Source organism: Castanea sativa, chromosome 1 (genome assembly GCF_040712315.1).
Source record: "Castanea sativa cultivar Marrone di Chiusa Pesio chromosome 1, ASM4071231v1".
Taxonomy (NCBI): Eukaryota; Viridiplantae; Streptophyta; class Magnoliopsida; order Fagales; family Fagaceae; genus Castanea; species Castanea sativa.
In genome coordinates, this window is record NC_134013.1 from 67,293,376 (window position 1) to 67,312,797 (window position 19,422).

Sequence of the window (19,422 nt, forward strand, 5' to 3'; positions counted from 1 at the left end):
TACCTTCTCTAGTCAAGACCTCCATGTTAGTGAGGAATTCTCTTCATTAATCCTCTTAATAGCCAAAAACCCCATAAGATTAGAGAGGTAGGTAGAGGAGTGCATATGGATAAATACAACTAAGAGAAGGAATAAGAAGACAAGTAGTGGAAAGGGAAGTGGGAAGGATTTTTTTTTTTATAATGTTAGGAAGTGTTTTTGTTTTTATTTTTTGTGAATTTATAGTTTTGACCTACTGTATTTTAGGAATAAGGATAGATTAATTCAATTAGCGGTATTTTTGAAAGTAAAAAAATATAATAACTAACTTTTTTTTTTTTTGGAATTGTCTTTCTTGTTAGAAAGCTGATTAAAGCTTCGTTTGGATTGCGTCTGTGTTTTCACACAGACGCGTTTTTGGCTCTTTTTTTTTTTTAATTTTATTTCAGCGCTTGATGCACTGTTCATGGGATATGAACAGTGCACCAAGGCAAAGGCACCGTTTTTTCATTAATAAACAGTAACCGGAAAATATTTTTTTATTGTTTTTAGTTTTTAGTTTTTAATTTTCAGCAAAATAAGCGGCATTCAAATGCATACTAAGAAAACTGTATAATGTCATCTTTTAAGTTTTTGACCCTTGCCTGTGTAAAACTGTAAATCATTTAATATGAAGTTTGGTTTAGTTTTTTTTTTTTCCTTTTCTTTTCTTTTTCCCCCTCTACGCTGGGAAATGCATAACATTTATTTGTAACATTGAAATAATTATGCAGATCATGTGTTTAAATGATAGCGATATTAATCGACTAAGAAACTATTGGATGAGTTCAATATAAAATAGATCTGTATTTGAACAGTAATGGTTATATATGCAATAATGATAGATAACTTCAAGAAATTAGTACCCACTATTCAACAACAAAAAATAAAAAATTAGTACCACTGGTGTCACATTAAATCTGTGAGAAGAGAAAATACCACAATATTATACCATAACAATTGTAATTTTGGGCTTAAGCTTAATAGATATTAAAAGATTTTAGGTGAAAAAAAATCAAAAGTAAACTAACTGGGATGAAGCCTCCCTTTCGATACCAATAAAAAATAAAAATTATTTCACTATTTAACTTATTTTTTCTATTATTTATGGACTCTACTGTACTTTTTGATACTATTCATGAACCTTGTTATATTATTTCAGCTAATTTTTAGCTTTATCTATAGTATTTTTAGCAATAAATTTTTAATTTCAACAAAATAAGCGGTATCTAAACAAACTTAAAATATCATATATTTTGTAAAACTGAATGACGTAAATTAAAGACACTGTAATAATTTAAATTAATATTGGGAAGTAGATATTAGGATATGAACAAAGTACAAGGTTAAAAGACATTTTAAAAGTACATCACGTAAGACCATTAGCAACATTATGTGTAAACTATCAAATAGCAATGCAACTAATAACACTTTAAAAAAAAAAAAAAAAAAAAAACTGAAAGCATTATTAAGAACTTCCTTACATAACTCCTAATGCAGAATGCTTTACACATAGTTTGTATCAAATTCATTAAATATCTTTATATTTGTTTTCCTATTAATAACAAAAAAAAAGTCATATTTTTATGGAAAAAAAATAACCGAGCTGTACACAAATAAATAAGTAGTGGCAAAAGTAATTGAAAACGTTATTATAAGAAATATATGATACCAACCTTGTCACATATGATCCGCACCTGCAATGATGTTTTTTTTTTTTAAGTTTAATGTAATTTTTCAATTTGAATTTATCTATCGTTAGTGAGGTTATACATGACGAAACTTTTAAGATACTAAAATTTAATATTTAAAATTAAGTAAAATGTTGGGTTTAGTGTGTGGTAGTTTTTAGGAAAAAAATGTATCAAACCTACGTGAGAACCATCTATGATTTGTGTTGATGCTCAGTTTGAAAAACCTAGCAGCAAGAAGATGCCCGATAATATGGGCAAAAAAGAGTTAGTGGATTGATGGGAAAAACCATTAAGCTCGGATGACAGGAATAATGGATCATAGGTCCATAAAGTAAATAAATGGGTCTTAAGGAAAAGCAAGTGAGCCAAGAGGAGCCTAGAGAAAAAAGTAGTAAACCCATGGACATTATGTGATGTAGAAAAGCAAGAATAGGTCATAGCAGGCCTGAAGTAATGAAGTAAGAAAGTAAGGGGTTGATGGAAAGCCCATGAGCCCCAAGGATGAAGGATAAGGTAATTGGGTTATGGGAACCTAAAAGAGTTAGTAAAAACTCATAGAAATGTAGAACTAGAAATGGGCCAAGGATGCCTAAGGAAAACAAATAGGCCAAGGATGCCCAAAGAGAAAGAAATGGGCAAAAGGAGCCCACAAGTAATGTAATGTGTAAAGAAAGCCTAAAGTAGCATGAGTACAAATCCAATAATCATACTAGGTCATTGTAATTAGTTGAGAGAAGGGCATGCAAAAAAGGCCCAGCAAGCACGGGTCAAATAACACCACAGCAACAATAATAGAGTGGTATGGTAAGAATGACAACAAGATTACGAAAGGAGCAAAGAATGGGTTCAAGAAGGGAAAACCCACAATCAAGCAAGGCCCAGCCCTTGAAAGGAGCAAGCCAATAAAGAATGGAAAGTCAAAAGATAGTTCACGCCATAAGAGGTTAAGAATGAACGGCAGAATACACAGACGAATTTCTAGTTCATGGCAAACGCATGAGCAGCAGACAAACTTTGGACATACATGGAAGTGGAGCACGCACAAGGCCCAGACACCACCGGCCTATATCCAGCCAATACAAAAGTTGCGGGTTATGGGTCAGAGGTAAAAAAGGGTATGGTCTGGTGGTGGGGAGAAGGGAAAGCCTATTTTGGGGTTCCCGCTCAAACTTTTTTGGGGGGAATATCCTGCTAAGATGACATACCGCTCAAAAGAGAAATGATGAATTGGAACCACTATGTGTATGCCATAAGAGATAGCAAGAGAGAATACCCACACTGTGGAGGATAAGAATACCACAATGAACAAGCAAACAAAACAGTTTTCTTTATCTGGTAATGGGTAGTGGCACAACCAGTACAGGTAAGTGGTGGTGGTTGGGCAACTGACAAACCAGTGGGTGTTTGGGAAGGACACCCAAATCTATACAAAAGTAGTTATAAGCTAAAAGGGTAAAAACTAGTCACGACAAGCAGTATATATTGGGCCCTTGCCGTGCACAGTAAGGGGATCAACATAATCACAACAATAGTAATCACCAGGAGAGAATCACAGTATCACCATCACCACAACACTACACGAGTAAATACTAAGAAAGAAAAGAAAAATGAGATTCAAATAATAAGAAAGAAAAACAGAGAGTGGAGTATGGCAGGCATGCACCAGTAGGCTAATCCCTTCTCTCCCTCTAAAGGCCTACTCTCTATTGAGAAAAAAAGATTCTTTTAGGCACAAACCATTCAGGCTCGTTCCCTCAAAGTGAATAATTTTTACGGCAAAATCTTCCGAAAAGGTTATTCACATTGAGGAAGTGGTTTCCTCCTTGGTTTTAGTCTCGGTCTCGTAACACAACTTAACACAGCAAATTAACCTTTTTCTTATTTGATTTAATTACCATTATTATTTCCCTTCTTGTTTCTACCGTTTTATTTACAATGCGTTTTTTGTTGATTTCTCCATTTTAGTTAAGGATCCTTTATTTACCTTGTCTAACAGCAAACACATTTCTTTTCTTTTCTTTATTTTATTACATTCCGCCTGTCATATCTTTGTTGTAATAGCTATGCCTGCCATGGGCACGTGATCATAATTTCTATATAAAAAAAATGGTATAGTTTGTGTACAAGTGAGTTGCAATTGGACCGATCCCAACTCTCCTACCCAAAGTACTTGGGCCTCAAAGCAATAGGAGGCAGCCCAATCCAACAGTTCAAAAAAGGCCCACCACAATTTGTTGTAAAAATATTGTGGACGTATCACTTCTTTTTTTAAATAGAGTGTGTTAATTTTTAGGAAAAAAAAAATTTGGAAGTTTTTTTTAGGCGTAAATGCACTTTTAGTCCCTATATTTTTGCCCTATTTCTATTTTCGTCCCTACATTTTCATTTTACCACTTTTAGTCCCTAATCCAATTAACGCGTGTTATTTTAGTCCCTACCATCACCCAACTAACAGAAATTGCTGACGTGGCTAACGGAAGGATTAAAATATTAATTAAAATCCACCGTAGCTCCTGTCACCCATGCCACATGGATTTCCCACCCCATTTATGTCACACGTGACCCCCACGTGACCCTCACTACAACAACATCAGTACCAAAAACCCAAAATTCCCCAAATCAGTACCAGAAACCCTAAACTCCCAAATCAAAAATCGAGCTTGGACCTCCACCCACACAGGTAAGCCTCATCTCCCCAAACCACGATCAAAACAAACAATCTTCGAAGCCCAATGGAAGCATGCTCTTCGACAAGTTCTAGCGTGAGGAGGAGAGCACAAATGATGTGCTACTGCTATGTAATCAAAACTTGTCCTAGTTGTGGCGTGGACGGTAGAGAACCCATGAGAAGGTTCTATATGGTTGTCCAAACTACGGGTATGTCAATTTCGGTAAATTGTTTGAGTGGGTTTTAGTTTATTTCGGTATGTTGTTTCAATTTGTTACTACAATGGTTTTATGGATTTTCATTTTTCCGAGCATTATGTATCTGTGTTTCGGTGGGGCGAAAGTGTAGATTCTTCCAATGGCGTGATGACGAGATATGTGAACGTGGTAAGGTGCTTATCCCACGGCAAAGGCAAAGGATCATCCAACTTGAGGCAAGCTTGCACCTTGCAGAAGAGAGAGAAAGTTTTTAGTTGTAGTTGTGGCATTGTTAATGGTGATATTTGTAGTTCTATGGTTGCTTAGGTAGGGTTGTTGTGGTTGGTAGTGCATGTGTAGGCTCAAGTGTTTATGTGTAGAGGGTTGGTAGTGTGTTGCTGTTTTGGTAGGATTAGTTATTAGCAATGACACACCTGCTACTTATTTTGTACTCTTTCTATGAGAAATAAATGAATACCTTTCTCATTCAATGTATGGATGTGTGGATTGGAAATAGCAGGATTGGTATTGGTGTGTAACATAGTAGTCTGTTGACGGATAACATATTCCAATAAAGCGATTATTTAATATACGCAAGTGCATGCAACAAATAAAGCGGTATGAGCAGATAACATATTCCAACATACTGCCAAACTTAACATACCGCCAAACTTAACCCAAACATTTTCATAGTTATCATTAAAAAAAGCAAAAGTATGTTTACAAAACAAAAGTGCATTGTTCAAGTTGCCAATCTTAACCCAAACGAGGGGCATTGTTTAACTAATAGCAATTATACAAAATAAAGGTCTTGGCTATAATAATACAAAACATAAGCCATTCATCAAAAGATATAAACACAACATCCTATTCATTTTTCTTTGGAGCATGCCTTGATGGTGACTCCCGGCATTCTTGATAGCCCCCATGTATCTAGATGCATTCTTGGAAGCATTTAGGGTCTACATGATGTGACCATCCTTTTCCTCCTCGGTCACAGGTTGGTCTGTGCCTAAGTTGGGTGGTGCAATTGGTTGGAGTTGGCCTGGTGATTGGATGATCTGTGGGGGTCAGTGTGCACTTGGACTAGGCTGGGTGGTGGAAAAGGTGTGGCGTTGTGCATGGTGTCTTGGTATCTTTTGCACTGGGGTGGATGAGAAGTGCATGCCGGTCGAATGGTGCACTTGGGGTGGATGAGAAGTGCATGCGGTCCTGGAATGGTGCACTTGGTGGATGAGAAGTGCATCTTGGTTTGGTATGGTGCACTTGGCTTTGGAGCAGGAAATGCACAAGGAGTGAAGCGTGCATGCCGGATTTGGAATGATGGAAATGGGTAGGAGAGCTTGTCCATGGTGAGTCCCACACCGAGGGAGTGAAGTTGTGCATGCCGGATTGGGATGATACAAATGGGTGAGGTGGTGTAAATGGGGTGGGTGACATTGGTTGAGCTTGAGCTTGTCCCTGTTGGCTGATTTTTCTTAAAAGAGTTTACATTCTGGTAGTGTTGGCAGAACAAAAAATCCACATTAAATATGTAAAAACTCTCACACATTTACTTGACGGATATGGTAGAATGTTACCTTATTGGCACCTGGTTGTTTGTGGTGCACAGTAGGGAAGAGTTTCCTCCAATCTCACCCTTGCAACTTCTCTTATTGTGTCCTATTTTACCACAGGCCACACCTTTGTTTGGAGATACCAGCTCTCCTACACTCTAGTTCACCGGGCTCCCTTGCTCTCTTCTTTAGGCCTGCCAGGTGGCCTTCTTTTGATAGGAGGCTGAACGGGTTGGACACCACCTTTGGGCCTCCACATATTCGCCCGTTGATAGGTGCAATTCTTGGCTAAATAACATGCCTTATATGTGGAGACATGAAAACAGCGTGCACATCTCGGCATCTTGCCTGTTGAAGAAGATGCTAGAAAGCCCTCATGGGCACATGATATGCTGTTGTATCCCATTTCCTACTACAATGTCCTTTGGCCAAGTCCACAGTGAAGCTTTGCAGTCCATTTTTAACCTCAAACTGTGTATCACCTGCCCAACAAGCAAGCCACTTGCTGCTTGCAGTCTTTTCTCTATGCAACCTCTTAAGCACTTTAGGGCATATCTCTGATTCCACTCTCATGATCTTTTGTCTATTCTCTTGAAATCTGGTCATAAGATATAACCTGATAGACTCCAGCTGCAAGCACACACAAACTGTTAATCAAACAGTGTATCAAACAATGTATCTGACTAACTGTTACTCAAAGGCTTAGATTCATACCATAGTAATTATAGGCTTGGATCTAAACTTCAAAATCCTACTATTAAAACTCTCACACATGTTGTTTAGTATTGTATCACTCAACCCATCCTCACTGAACATATGTCTAGCCCATATGGTGGTTGAATGATCTAGCAACCAATTGTGTGCATCCTCATCAATTCCCTTCAGTTCATCCATCAGCCTATCAAACTCAGCTTTATAAGTAGCTTTGGCTGCTTTCCAAAGGAAGTCTCTGATGAGAATACCAGGATGGTTCTTCCTGAGATTATTGTAGAGGTGTTCAGACGGAGATTCTATGCTCATATTGTGGCCAATTATCAATGAAGGTCTCACCAACCCTGCCGTACAACAACAACAATTATGGTGTTAGTAACTCTATACATCCAATATGGTAATGCATATAGATATGGTAATAAAGATACATACCTTCTGCTGGTCTGATATAAATGTCCACCTTTTGTTCTGACCAATGTCTGCAAGTAGCAAATTTATGAACCAAGTCCAGGAGTCTTTAGTTTCAGCCTCCACTACAGCATATGCAAGTGGGAAGTATTCTTCATTAGGGTCTCTTGCAACCTTCTTGTGATTAATTGCCCACCCGACTTAGTCTTGAGTGGCGGGCATCCAAACCAATTATTGGCTATTGCATCCGGCCATAAACCCTCTTGTAACCCTAGGCATATGTACCTCTCAAAATAAGGAACCCCACGGGCCAAGTCCATTTCGGCAACCAAATCACCTTCATTGAAGGTATGTACCTTCATAAGTATGGTACGCCGGGGGCTAGCCCTCCTCGGACTCCTCACAATACTCCCCAGCTCGATTGTCTTCTGTGTGTGAGTCCCATCAACATACTCTCTTGCATTCTCCCTAGCCCCTGGCCGGCTTTTCCTGCCGGTTATGTTTCTGTGAACTTCTCATGTACGGCATCTTGGATGTCTTTTAGTTTCATGTTAGGTTGTCTTCTCACCTTCTTCATCAACTTCTTCCCAATGTATGAAGAAGTGCACCTTGGATTCTTATAACTCCTAGTGCATGTGTGTTCCGATTCGAGTGTTCTTAGTTGGTAGCTTTTCTCTCTTGGCACCTTTGTTAGATATGCCACAAACTTGCAACTTTCACGGCAAATTGCTCTTACCCTCTTGCAAATCATTTTTTGCAAATTTGATCCCCCACCACCATGAACCGCATAATCGGTTATAGCTTCTTTGAATTGCTTAGCTGTTGTGAACAACATATCTTTCTCAAATCGATATGTTCAGCCTTAGCATTGGCTTAAACATTTGGGAAGGTCCTCTTTTGTCCCCTTCCCTTTTCCATAGGTGTTTTCAGTTCATTCTCAGAGGCATCATCACTATCATCCCCAATATCATCATCAGATGATGATTCCTCAAGACTGTGCAACTCCTCACTCTCATAATTAGAGTTCATTACACCAGCCCCCATTTGTACTGGTTCGGTATTATCCTCATCAGAACCATCCCAACTATCACTACTATCCTCCACAAACTCCCTCTCATCGGGATTCACTACATCTTCATCCTCTAGGCCACTTCCTTCATCATCACCTCCTCCACTGGCTCACTTTTATCGGCTACATCCTTGTTCTCATTTTTGGCCCACGAGTCATAGGTTCCTTACTGCTCTCCTAGAATACACCTCCTGCGGCATCAACCTCAACAACATCATCATCATCTTCACGCACGAGAATTACTATTGTCAGCATCTTCACTACCTTCGTCATGATCGGCATCATCATTACCGTGCCATAAGGTAAAAGGTTTTGCTCCACCTTGCCAATGGGCGCACATCTACGCCATATGCTCACCTTCATCTACTAGTATAGGATTATCCACGGGGTGCTCTACAAACACATGAATTTCTTCATGACCTATCACTAAATCATCATAAACATGGCATCATCATCATCAACTATCAAATGGAAATTAGCTTTCTCTAGATCATTACCAAGCATTTTATACCAAAGCCTACTCACGAGAGGTGTATCCAAATTCCCTGCATATACCTTGATCTCTGTCTTCGACCACATCAGGGTCACAATTATCTACTACATCCACTACACCTCCCACATATTTTCTAGGGTTATCAGTGAAATACCCACCATGATGCACAGACAAGCTAAATAGCTCACTCATGCTGCATGCAAAACACATATAAACCATTTAATTACTATTGATTACATTCCAAAGAGCACTCGTTCGTTAACAAAATATCACACATTAATTATTTGCCAAATCAGCCACTCATCATTCCACAATCCACCTCAGCTGTTTCGAATTATATAATATGGTAATGCACATTATCTCCAACATTGTTTGGAAAGCACAAACAGAAACATAGTAAACAACAATGTCATAAAATATAGACACATGCATAGTAATCCACAAACAAACACATGTTAACATTATATATCATAAAATCACTTTAATAATGACTCAGCATTTTGGCCCACTAATTCAGTATACATCACACATAGAATCAGCCATTATCTTCAACAGAGGAAAACAGGGACCACATTGGAAGCCACAAAGAAACACATGCTCAGACAAGGACCAACAAACAGTCAAAAGTTACTAAACAAACATAATAAAGTCAAAACCCAACAACGAATATACAAATTGGACATTGTGGCCCCTACGCATAATATAAAGCTAGCTATATATAAAGACATACACACAAAGAAAGCTAATACCTGTGTGTTTGGTTTCACAGAGATAGAGATCTCACTACTTTTTTCTTCTCTGCTATTCCAAGAAAAATGGGTTTAGGTATATATATTTATATTTCTAGGTTGGTTTGTCTGCGATGATGGATGATGGTTTGTACCTCTGCGATGGTGGTTTGTTGGTCTGCTATGGTGGTTTAGGGTTTCTGGTACTGATTTGGGGAATTTTGGGTTTTTGGTACTGATGTTGTTGGAGTGAGGGTCATGTGGGGGTCACGTGTGACATAAATGGGGCGGGAAATCCATGTGGCATGGGTGACAGGAGCCACGGTGGATTTTAATTAATATTTTAATCCCTCCGTTAGCCACGTCAGCAATTTCTGTTAGTTGGGTGACGGTAGGGACTAAAATAACACGCGTTAATTGGATTAGAGACTAAAAGTGGTAAAATGGGGCAAAAATATAGGAACTAAAAGTGCATTTACGCCTTTTTTTTTATAAAATTTTTGTTGAATTACAATTTTAACCATATTTTTTATTTTTTAAAAAAATAAGGATTATCTAATTAGATTAGTGGTATTTTTGATATTTTTCGAAATTATAACTAACTTTCTGAATTAGCTTAGTTATATATTTTTTAACCCACCTCGGTTAAAAACAATGTTAAATATGTAATTTTGTTCCACTTTTATGTCTTTCTTTCAAAAACACAAAAAATATAAAAATATAATATCCAATAAGATAAAAAAGAATCAACGAAACACTTGCATCATAAGATATCAAACCATAAGTACGCAATTTAAATTTTAATTAAATCTCGTGTGGATAAAGTATCAAATTTCAAATTACAGGTATGCAACTTAAATTTTAACTAAACCACATGAGAGAAACTTGTAATTTACTACCGATGGAACCGCCCCTTGCCGCACCGAGCAGACTACCACAGTGCTCCACCGCTGGTGTTCGGCGCGGTGGTTGGCAGCTTTTTTCAAATACCCATCCCGTAGGTGCGACTAGTGGTGGCGAGTTTTGTCCACCAATAAGAACCGCACCGAACCGGCTATATATATATATATATATATATATATATATATATATATATATATATTTGTATATGTGTTTATATGTTTTAGTGGGGAAGATAACTCAAAGAAGGAGAGGCGATTGACTTTTTTTCTTTTGTTTTGTTTTTTTTTTTTTTTGATAGGGACTTTTTTTCTTTTGTTGAGTAAGAGGCGACTGGATTTGAAGGATGAAGAAGAAAGTGATACGACAGGGACATATGGTTAAGGTAAAAATTATAAAATGACATTGTTTGGGTTTTAAAAAAGAATAAAGAAAAAGCATATGCTTAAACGACGTCGTTTTGGACTTAACATTAAATTTAATGTCAAGTTCAAGACGACGTCGTTTAATCCTAGGTTAAAGTTTTTGCTTTATCATTTATATCAGACACACCCTCTCATTCTCTATTCTCACACGCTCTCTCACTCTCTCACTCTCTCCTTTCTCGTCCTCTGCCGCACGCTGCTGCTCTCTGCCGCCGTTCACCAAGTTTCCTCCTCTCTCCTCTCTCCATTTTGTCACAACAAGTCTTTGCAAATTTTCTAAAGATGGTTTTGAATCTCAATACCAACGGGCTAGGGCTATAGGTTACTATACTTCTCCAATTCTCCTTGCTACCAAGTATGTGAATTTATTTGATGCTTAATCAAACTACTATGTTTTTCAGTTTTTCCTTTCTATTCTTTCTAGAAATATTGTAAATTTTGGTTTAAAATATTTTTTGTGGGTATTAGAGAAATATTATGAATATGTTTATTTCTTTATTATATATTATATATATATATATAAAATGAATATTTGGGTTGTTGGATAATTCTATGTGGGTTGTTTCGTGTGATTTTGGGTTTTGTTTTTTGAGTATTTGGACTGCTTTTTCTAACCGAACTAACTAGGGGTGTGCAAAAAACCGACGAACCGAAAAAACCGCTTGAAACCGACCCAACCGTTGTAAAGTTTTCGGTTCGGTTCGGTTTTATTTCGGTTTCGGTTTTACTATATAAAAAACCGAAATTTTCGGTTTGGTTTTCGGTGGTAGATTTGAATGCACTGAACTGACCGAACCGAACCGAAATATATTATTATATTATATTTTTTTATTAAATATATATAAAATAATATAAATTTATAAATGTGGGCTAGGCCTTGCCAACATTACTCAAGCCCACTGCCTTTTTTTTTTTTTTTTTTCAAAGAAGCCCACTGCCCATTAGATAATCTAGATTAATTAACTAAACTTAAACTAATTAAATTAAACAGAAACTAATAAAATAAAAACCCTACCCTTACCCTACTTTCCCACTTTAACTTACGCCTCCATCTCCCTCATCTGAGTCTCCCTCACGCCTCCATCTCCCTCATCTCCCTCACGCCTCCATCTCCCTCACGCCTCAGTCCTCCATTGCCCTCATCTCCCTCACGCCTCCATCTCCTCCATCTCCCTCACGCCTCCATCTCCTCCATCTCCCTCACGCCTCTGTTGCCGCCTCCACATGCCGGCCTTCACACGCCGGCCTCCCCACGTAGCTTGATATTTTCATTCTCACGGTGACCTTCTCTAGCCTCTTTTTAATTTTTTAGCTAACCCCTTTCTCTTTTTTATATTTTAAGCCAGTTTAATTAAATCAATGCTATTTTTTGTGAACACTTTCTTATGGGGAAAATGTGATGTTGAGTTGTTTTTTTTTGTGACTGAATTCAGAAGTTGACTGCAACTGAACACCGGCCGAAAAACCGACCGAAACCGAAACAAACCGAAACTGATTGTATGTTTAACTATTTGGTCATTTCGGCCAATAGTTAAAAATCCACGGAAACCGAACCGAAACACCCCTAGAACTAACCGCACGAACCGGTATGGTGCACCGCACCTTTTTATAGACAGGTTCCCACCCCCCCCCCCCCCCCCCCCCCCCCGCCGCCCCCCCCCCCCCCCCCCCCCCCCCCCCCCCCCCCCCCCCACCCCCCCCCCACCACCCCCACCCCCCCCACCCCCCCACACCCCCCACCCCCCCCCCGCCCCCCCCCAGCCCCCCCCACCCACCCCCACCCACCCCCCCCCCCCCCATCCCCCCCACCCCCCCCAGCGCCACCCCCCCCCCCACCCCCCGGCCCCCCCCCCCCCCCCCCCCCCCCCCCCCCCCCCCCCCCCCCCCCCCCCCCCCCCCCCCGTGTGTGTGTGTGTCTGAATTTTCATTTCAAAACACTAAAACTACCATTTTATAATTAATGCGTACATTTCATGGCGGCTCCCATAACCAAAGGACGCAACAGCAGCAGCATCAGCTGCTGCCGCCGCCACCGCCAAACTTTCGCCCTCTCCAATCTCACTTCCACTCTTCAATCCGGTCACAATATGTTTTTTTTTTTTTTAAGAGCTTTGGCTGAATGATTTGGTTCTGGATAGTCTAAATTCGCTTAGCAGCTGACCGAGCTGGTTGGTTCAAGTATTCCCAGGTAGTAATTTGCGTCTAATATTAAGCTTTCTAAAAAAAATGTCAACCCCTTTTGTTCTTTTTGCCTTAAAACTCAGTTAAGGGTGCGTTTGTGTTTGTATAAGCGGTTTCAAAACTGTGTTTTGAGTTTAAAATGAGCGCTGTTGCGAAACTGGGTTTTGGGTTTTAAAAACGCTCACGGACCCTAAAAGTGAATATTTACAATTGTGCATTGCCAACATATTAATGGAGGAACCCAAAATATTTTTGGAGAGATATATCTGCTATGTAATTTTCTTCTAATTTTATTATGTATGTATGTGTGTGTGTGTGTGTTTTTGTTTTTTTTTGTTTTTGTTTTTGTTTTTTTTTTTCTCTACATATGATAAGAAATTTTGCAATATGTGAAAATTATAGGCAATATGTAATACAAATAATGGTCGGTTTTGGGTAACATGGAATTACACAGCTTTGGAATTGTCTGGTGTTGTAATTTGGGCCTGTGAGTGTATGAATTACTCTCTGTGGCATTGTTATTATTTGGGTCTTCAGTGAATTTGGTGGTAACTGTAAGTAGTGATTGTGGTTAGATGATACAACATTTTATGGGGTTATGCGTATATCTATAGTGCCGCCAACGTTTTACTGTTTTTTTGGAAATGTAAGCAGAAGCTAGTTTGTAACTACAATTATCAGTTGAAATGAAATTAGGATTGTAATAATGAAGTATAGTATTAGGGAAAGATTTTTTTTTTAAATGCATCTAGTAACTTTTTGACACCAAAATTTTGGGATTAAGGTTTGTCTATTGTTTGTTGCTGTATTGCTTGACCTTTTACCACTTTCCACAGAACTCATTTGTTGTGAATTCTGTGTTCACTGGGTTGTTCTGTACTTGTACTGGTTTTTATTTTACAGTTTTATTTATTTATTCTGTTTCTAAGAATGCTTAGTTGTCTTGTTTAATCACTCCATGGCTTTATGCAGGATCTTAATCTTAGTAAGCCAGGAGTAAGGAAACCTCCCAAAAGGCCTAAGTTTGAAGTCCCTACGTAGGTGGATCTGAAAAGGGCAGAATTGAAGGTAAGCATATATGGTTTTGTGCATTCCCTCTTATATGAGGAATACAAAATTACATTATAAAAAGATTTGCATTCTTTTTAATTATGGAAGTGGGATTGCTATTGCTGTACGGTGGTAGGTCCAATCAGATTCCATGCTCATTGCTCAATTGAAACGCTTATTTCGGTAGTCTTTATATAGTGGACTTCACCATCATAGTCAATTTCACCTAGAATCTATGGATTCCTTAAGTTGTTTCTGTTCCTTTTTGTTTATATTTTGTGTCTGCTTCTTTACTGGAATGATAAAATTGTAGTGTTTGTGATTTTTTGAGTATTGATTATGTTAGACCTGGCCCATCTGTATATATATCATTGAATTGGGGAGATGCCGAGATGGTGCATTTCATTGTTGGAGTTTTTTTAACTGATTTTTTTTTTCTTGGGTAAAATTAATAATTGTATATGAAACGGGACATTATGGAGATCAGACATCCTTAGCGGTCATTTATAGTATGCGGCTTCCTTGACCTTTTTCATGGCTTGTGACTAGACTTAATAATCAGTAAGTCTTGTTCCTCAGGTAGCTCACTAGGATGCCTTAGAACTTTATGAAGGTAGGGCAGAAGTATTACTGCCAGCAGTAATATGTGTTTATGTTTATATCAATTAAAACTTTGTCTTAAGAGCCTTGGAAGCTTCAATGATGAGATAGTTCATCAATTTAAATTTGTGAAAATGGTGCTTCCAGCTTTTGCTTATTGAGATTTTTATATTTTTAAGGAAGTTGATGTTGCTTGATATTACCCTTTTTCTATATATGCAGTTCCTTTCAAGGTGCTTTGTATGTTTTTTTCCAGAAATTATAGGGCTCGTAATGCCTTTGCAACTGTTCAGCTAAATATCTATTAGATGTTTTGTAAATGTTTCTAAATACGTAGAAGATGTTTGCTAAAACTTCCTTGTCCAAATTTTCAGTAGACACCATTTCAAAAGAACCTCATTTTTTGGGAAGATGGGTTTTGTCTCAATTTATTTCAGTTGAACTCATCTTTAGGAAAGACAAATCTCAAGTGAATTAAATTTTATTTGATCTCGTTTTTAGGAAATTCAAATTCTAAACTCGTTTCGACTCTTTTGAGGAAAGACAAGTTCAGGAGGACTTATGAACTTGTCTTTACAATAGACGATTTCAACTTGGAGAGCTCAAAAGAACATTATATGCATGAGGTTTTTATTTTTATTTAATTAATTTATATATTATTAATCAGAATTTATTGATAAAGAAAATGAGAACTCTATGTTCATGACGGTGAACGCAAAGTATCATAAACAATTACAATCAAATCAAAAAGAGAAACTAATAGAATGCTGGAAATAAAAAATGGTAGTAAAGTGAATAAATTCCCGATTTTATGAAAAAAAAAAAGTGTGCAATTATTTTGGTTGAGCAAAGTCCAGATTTTATGTGTGAAAAGAGCACAAAAGAACATTATATGCATGTAATAGGTCTTTAATTTATTATGTTATATGGTCATATTGAATTGGACATGGTTGCCAGTAATCATTAGGACATTTGTGAGTTTGACAGTTACATATGATGTACTTGTGTGTCTGGATAAGGTTTATTTTCACTTTAAAGCCTCACATTTTCTAGGATATAGCTTATTTTTAAGCAAAGTAATAAGCCAATGAAAATATATTATCTCAAACAGACCTGTGTGTGTGCAAGACTGACATCTTGATGCTATATTTACTTCTGGTGATATTTAGGAAGGCTGCGAGTTTTTCCCTGAAGCGTGTTTCTCTGCTTCCTGTGTCTTTTATTGATTTTATTTCTTTTTGTTTGTAATTCTTTGATCAACTAACGCACCCCAGGTAAATGATGTCTCTTCTATTTTTACTAAAATATCTATTACTAATCAAATCAAAATATTTGTATTTCTTTCAAACTCAAAAGGATGATTGTGATTCTAATGTTTGAGGATTCCTTCTGGTTATTGTCATGGTAAATTTGAAATTATATTGGTTATGCATTGAGATTTCGGGTTGAATGTTTTGAGATCACTTCAAAGGTCTTATGCTTGTAAGAGAACTTTGACCTGTTCTAAGTCTGTGTATCTGCGTGTGGAGCTTTAGATAAATATGCTACAACTCTAGTTTTTTCAAAAGTTGAACTATATTATGGGCTCTACCTTGTGAGTTCTCTTAGAATTTCAATATTTTTTAGTTTACAATTAATGTTTGTCTTAGTTGCTAAATATTTTACAAAGGTGGTGGATCAAAATGAGAAATAATTTATGATTAACCCTGAATATAAAATTACTGTTCCATGAGATAAAACATTCTGTGTACGAGGCTTGCAAAGCTGCGCCTATTTTTGTGCTTTTTTTCAATAGCATTACTTACTTTAAAAAAGAAGTTCCATGATATAATTCCTTGACTAAATTATGTTTCGGTTTGCTGTAAATATTCCGAAGCAAGAGATCTTTTGGCTGTTAATTTGTACATCATTTAAATTTCATTTTGTTTGGTTTTGCAGAAGCAGGATATTTCTTGTCAAAGATGAGTTTAATATCGCAAAATATTCCCCCCAAAAGTAAAGCTAAAAAGACTAAAAGGGAGGATATCAATGACCTCTCCTCTATGCAAGGGAATAAAGATACTCAAAATGAATATTTGGATGTTTCAAGGATGAATAAGAAAAAGAAAAAGAAAGAACACAATGAAGAGAATGAGATGCTAGTAATTGAGCAAGAAAGAGAAATGAAGAAGCTTGAAAACTCTTTGTTTGGATCTCTATATTCCCCTGTTGAGTTCGGGAAGGATGACAAGGAAGAGATTCAAGACAAGCTTGAGAAAGGTTCTGCTTTATTCATAATGGATCGTTCTGCAAATAGCATACTCTCTGTTCATGAAGAGGATGCAGAATTATCAGAAATAAGCAATGACGAGCTAGAAACTAAGCAAAGAAAACCAGTCTGGGTGGATGAGGAAGAGGATAAAACCAACATAAATATTGCTAAAGTTAACAGATTAAGGAAGTTGAGGAAGGAAGAGGATGAGAGTTTGATTTCAGGTGCAGACTATGTGTCGAGATTGAGGGCTCAGCATATTAAGCTGAACCCTGGCACAGAGTGGGCCCAATTTGATTCAAGGTCAAGGAATGATAAATCTTTTGATGACGAATCATCGGATGAAGAAAATGGGGCAGTACTGGCCCATAATTACAAGAATGTTGAAGCTGTTGAAGATATCCTTCAAACAAATGAAAACCTTGTTGTGAGGAGCAGCACTAAGTTGTTGCCTGGACGTCTTGAATATTCAAGACTTGTAGATGCAAATGCAGAGGATCCTTCAAATGCTCCAATAAATTCAGTTCAGTTCCATCGAAATGCGCAGCTGCTACTAGCTGCAGGATTGGATCGAAGGCTTAGATTTTTTCAGATTGATGGCAAACGGAATACCAAGATACAAAGTATCTTCCTTGATGATTGCCCCATTCGAAAGGCATCTTTCTTGCCTGATGGGTCTCAGGTTATTGTAGCAGGAAGGAGAAAGTTCTTCTATAGCTTTGATTTAGTGAAAGCAAAAGTTGATAAAATTGGCCCCCTGGTTGGCAGGGAGGAGAAAAGCTTGGAAGTTTTTGAGGTTTCCCCTGATTCAAGTACAATTGCCTTTGTGGGAAATGAAGGTTATATCTTGCTGGTTTCTACCAAAACAAAGGAACTGATCGGGACTCTAAAGATGAATGGAACAGCTCGTTCTTTAGCTTTTGCTAATGATGGTCAGCAATTATTGAGCTCTGGTGGTGATGGCCAGGTCTACCATTGGGACTTGAGAACAAGGGCTTGCTTCCATAAGGCTGTTGATGCAGGTTGCATAAATGGTACAAGTCTTTCAACTTCCCCAAATGGAAAATTGTTTGCAGCTGGTTCAGACAGTGGGATTGTGAATGTTTACAACAGAGAGGAGTTCTTAGGGGGCAAGAGAAAGCCTATCAAGACCATAGAAAATCTAACCACCAAAGTGGACTTTCTGAAATTTAACAATGATGCTCAAATATTGGCTATTTCATCTAGCATGAAGAAGAACAGCTTAAAGTTGATACATGTTCCATCATTTACGGTATTCTCAAACTGGCCTCCCCTCAAGAAGTCCCTACAATATCCGCTATGTTTGGATTTCAGTCCTGGTGGTGGTTTCATGGCCATGGGAAATGCTGGTGGAAAAGTTTTGTTATACAAGCTGCATCATTACAATCATGCTTAAAAAGGAATGTGACATTTCATTCCCACATATCTAAAGCATCATTTGACTGAGGCCCAAAGATGATCTGTTGGTAAGGTTTCATATTGTTAGTGGATAAAGTAAAGTCTTGAATTCTCTTTTTATTTGATTTGGTTAATTGCGGTAATTCTAGCTTGTACTAGTAGTTGGCAGCAGAAAAGCTTTCTGCAGAAATTTTGCGTATGACAGCTTGTTTTTGTTTTGTTGCACCATTTTTTTTAATGAAAATTTTTGTTGCTTTTAATCCCTTGCTGTATTAATTACAATCTGATAATCCTTCTTTTATTGAAATGATTGTAAACCGCTCTCTTCCAGAATAAATGGCTATGGATTTGTGATCTCCAAGTCAGGTTTTGTGCCTGAATTGGCACCTTGTAGCCACATTCTTACTATCCCACACAACAAAGGGTACCTTGCTGGCCACATTCTTCCCATTGGGCTAAACTTACAGATATGTTTTAAAGACTTATCAGTCTTACTGTCCTGGATATACAAATAGGTCAGGACCTTCTCTATCTCAATTTATTCTTACCAAACTATCCTTTTCAGCAAGTTACAGTGAAACATCAGGTGAATGTTTTATTTTTTTATTTTTCTATCCTAAGTATAGCATTGGTTTTTCCCTTAATCCTCCTCCCAATCAAGATGATAACGAGTTATTTCCATTATTGGCTGAATCAGCACTTTCTGAATTAAAATCCAACTGACTTGCCACACTAGCTGAATGACAATACATTTTGTGCAAAAGATGAGGAATAAGAAATAGCTTGGTTCATCTTAATTGTAATTCAATCTTTTCACGTTACCTCTGTATAAGACAGTCTTTTCTTATCGTATCTTGAACTTTCTCCCTTGGTTGAACCATAAAATGAAAATGCCATATGATATCCCTACTTATACAAATCTTCAACGGGCTGAAGTGATTATGAAATTAATCCATTTCATGATTCAGATTAACTATTATAAATTTAAATGTGTATCCAAAATCACATCATATTCTTTTCTAGTGCACAAATTCATGTCATTTAAAATTTTTAA

At 37.5% G+C, this 19,422-nt stretch overlaps 1 protein-coding gene across 3 annotated transcripts; it reads left to right on the top strand.

Moving 5' to 3' along the window:
- The first annotated feature begins 10,982 nt into the window (after positions 1-10,982).
- Positions 10,983-18,628, top strand: LOC142614486 (U3 small nucleolar RNA-associated protein 18 homolog). Of its 3 annotated transcripts, XM_075787005.1 has the most exons (4): positions 10,983-11,222; positions 12,885-13,055; positions 14,021-14,116; positions 16,637-18,628. In XM_075787005.1, the coding sequence occupies exon 4, from the start codon at positions 16,660-16,662 to the stop codon at positions 18,364-18,366; it is 1,707 nt and encodes a 568-aa protein (XP_075643120.1). In that variant the 5' UTR covers positions 10,983-11,222; positions 12,885-13,055; positions 14,021-14,116; positions 16,637-16,659; the 3' UTR covers positions 18,367-18,628. The 3 variants fall into 3 exon arrangements, with proteins under 3 accessions (XP_075643120.1, XP_075643138.1, XP_075643129.1); XM_075787023.1 differs by lacking the exon at positions 12,885-13,055 and having other exon boundaries at positions 11,012-11,222; XM_075787014.1 differs by lacking the exons at positions 10,983-11,222; positions 12,885-13,055 and adding an exon at positions 11,854-12,146.
- Positions 18,629-19,422: the final 794 nt, after the last annotated feature.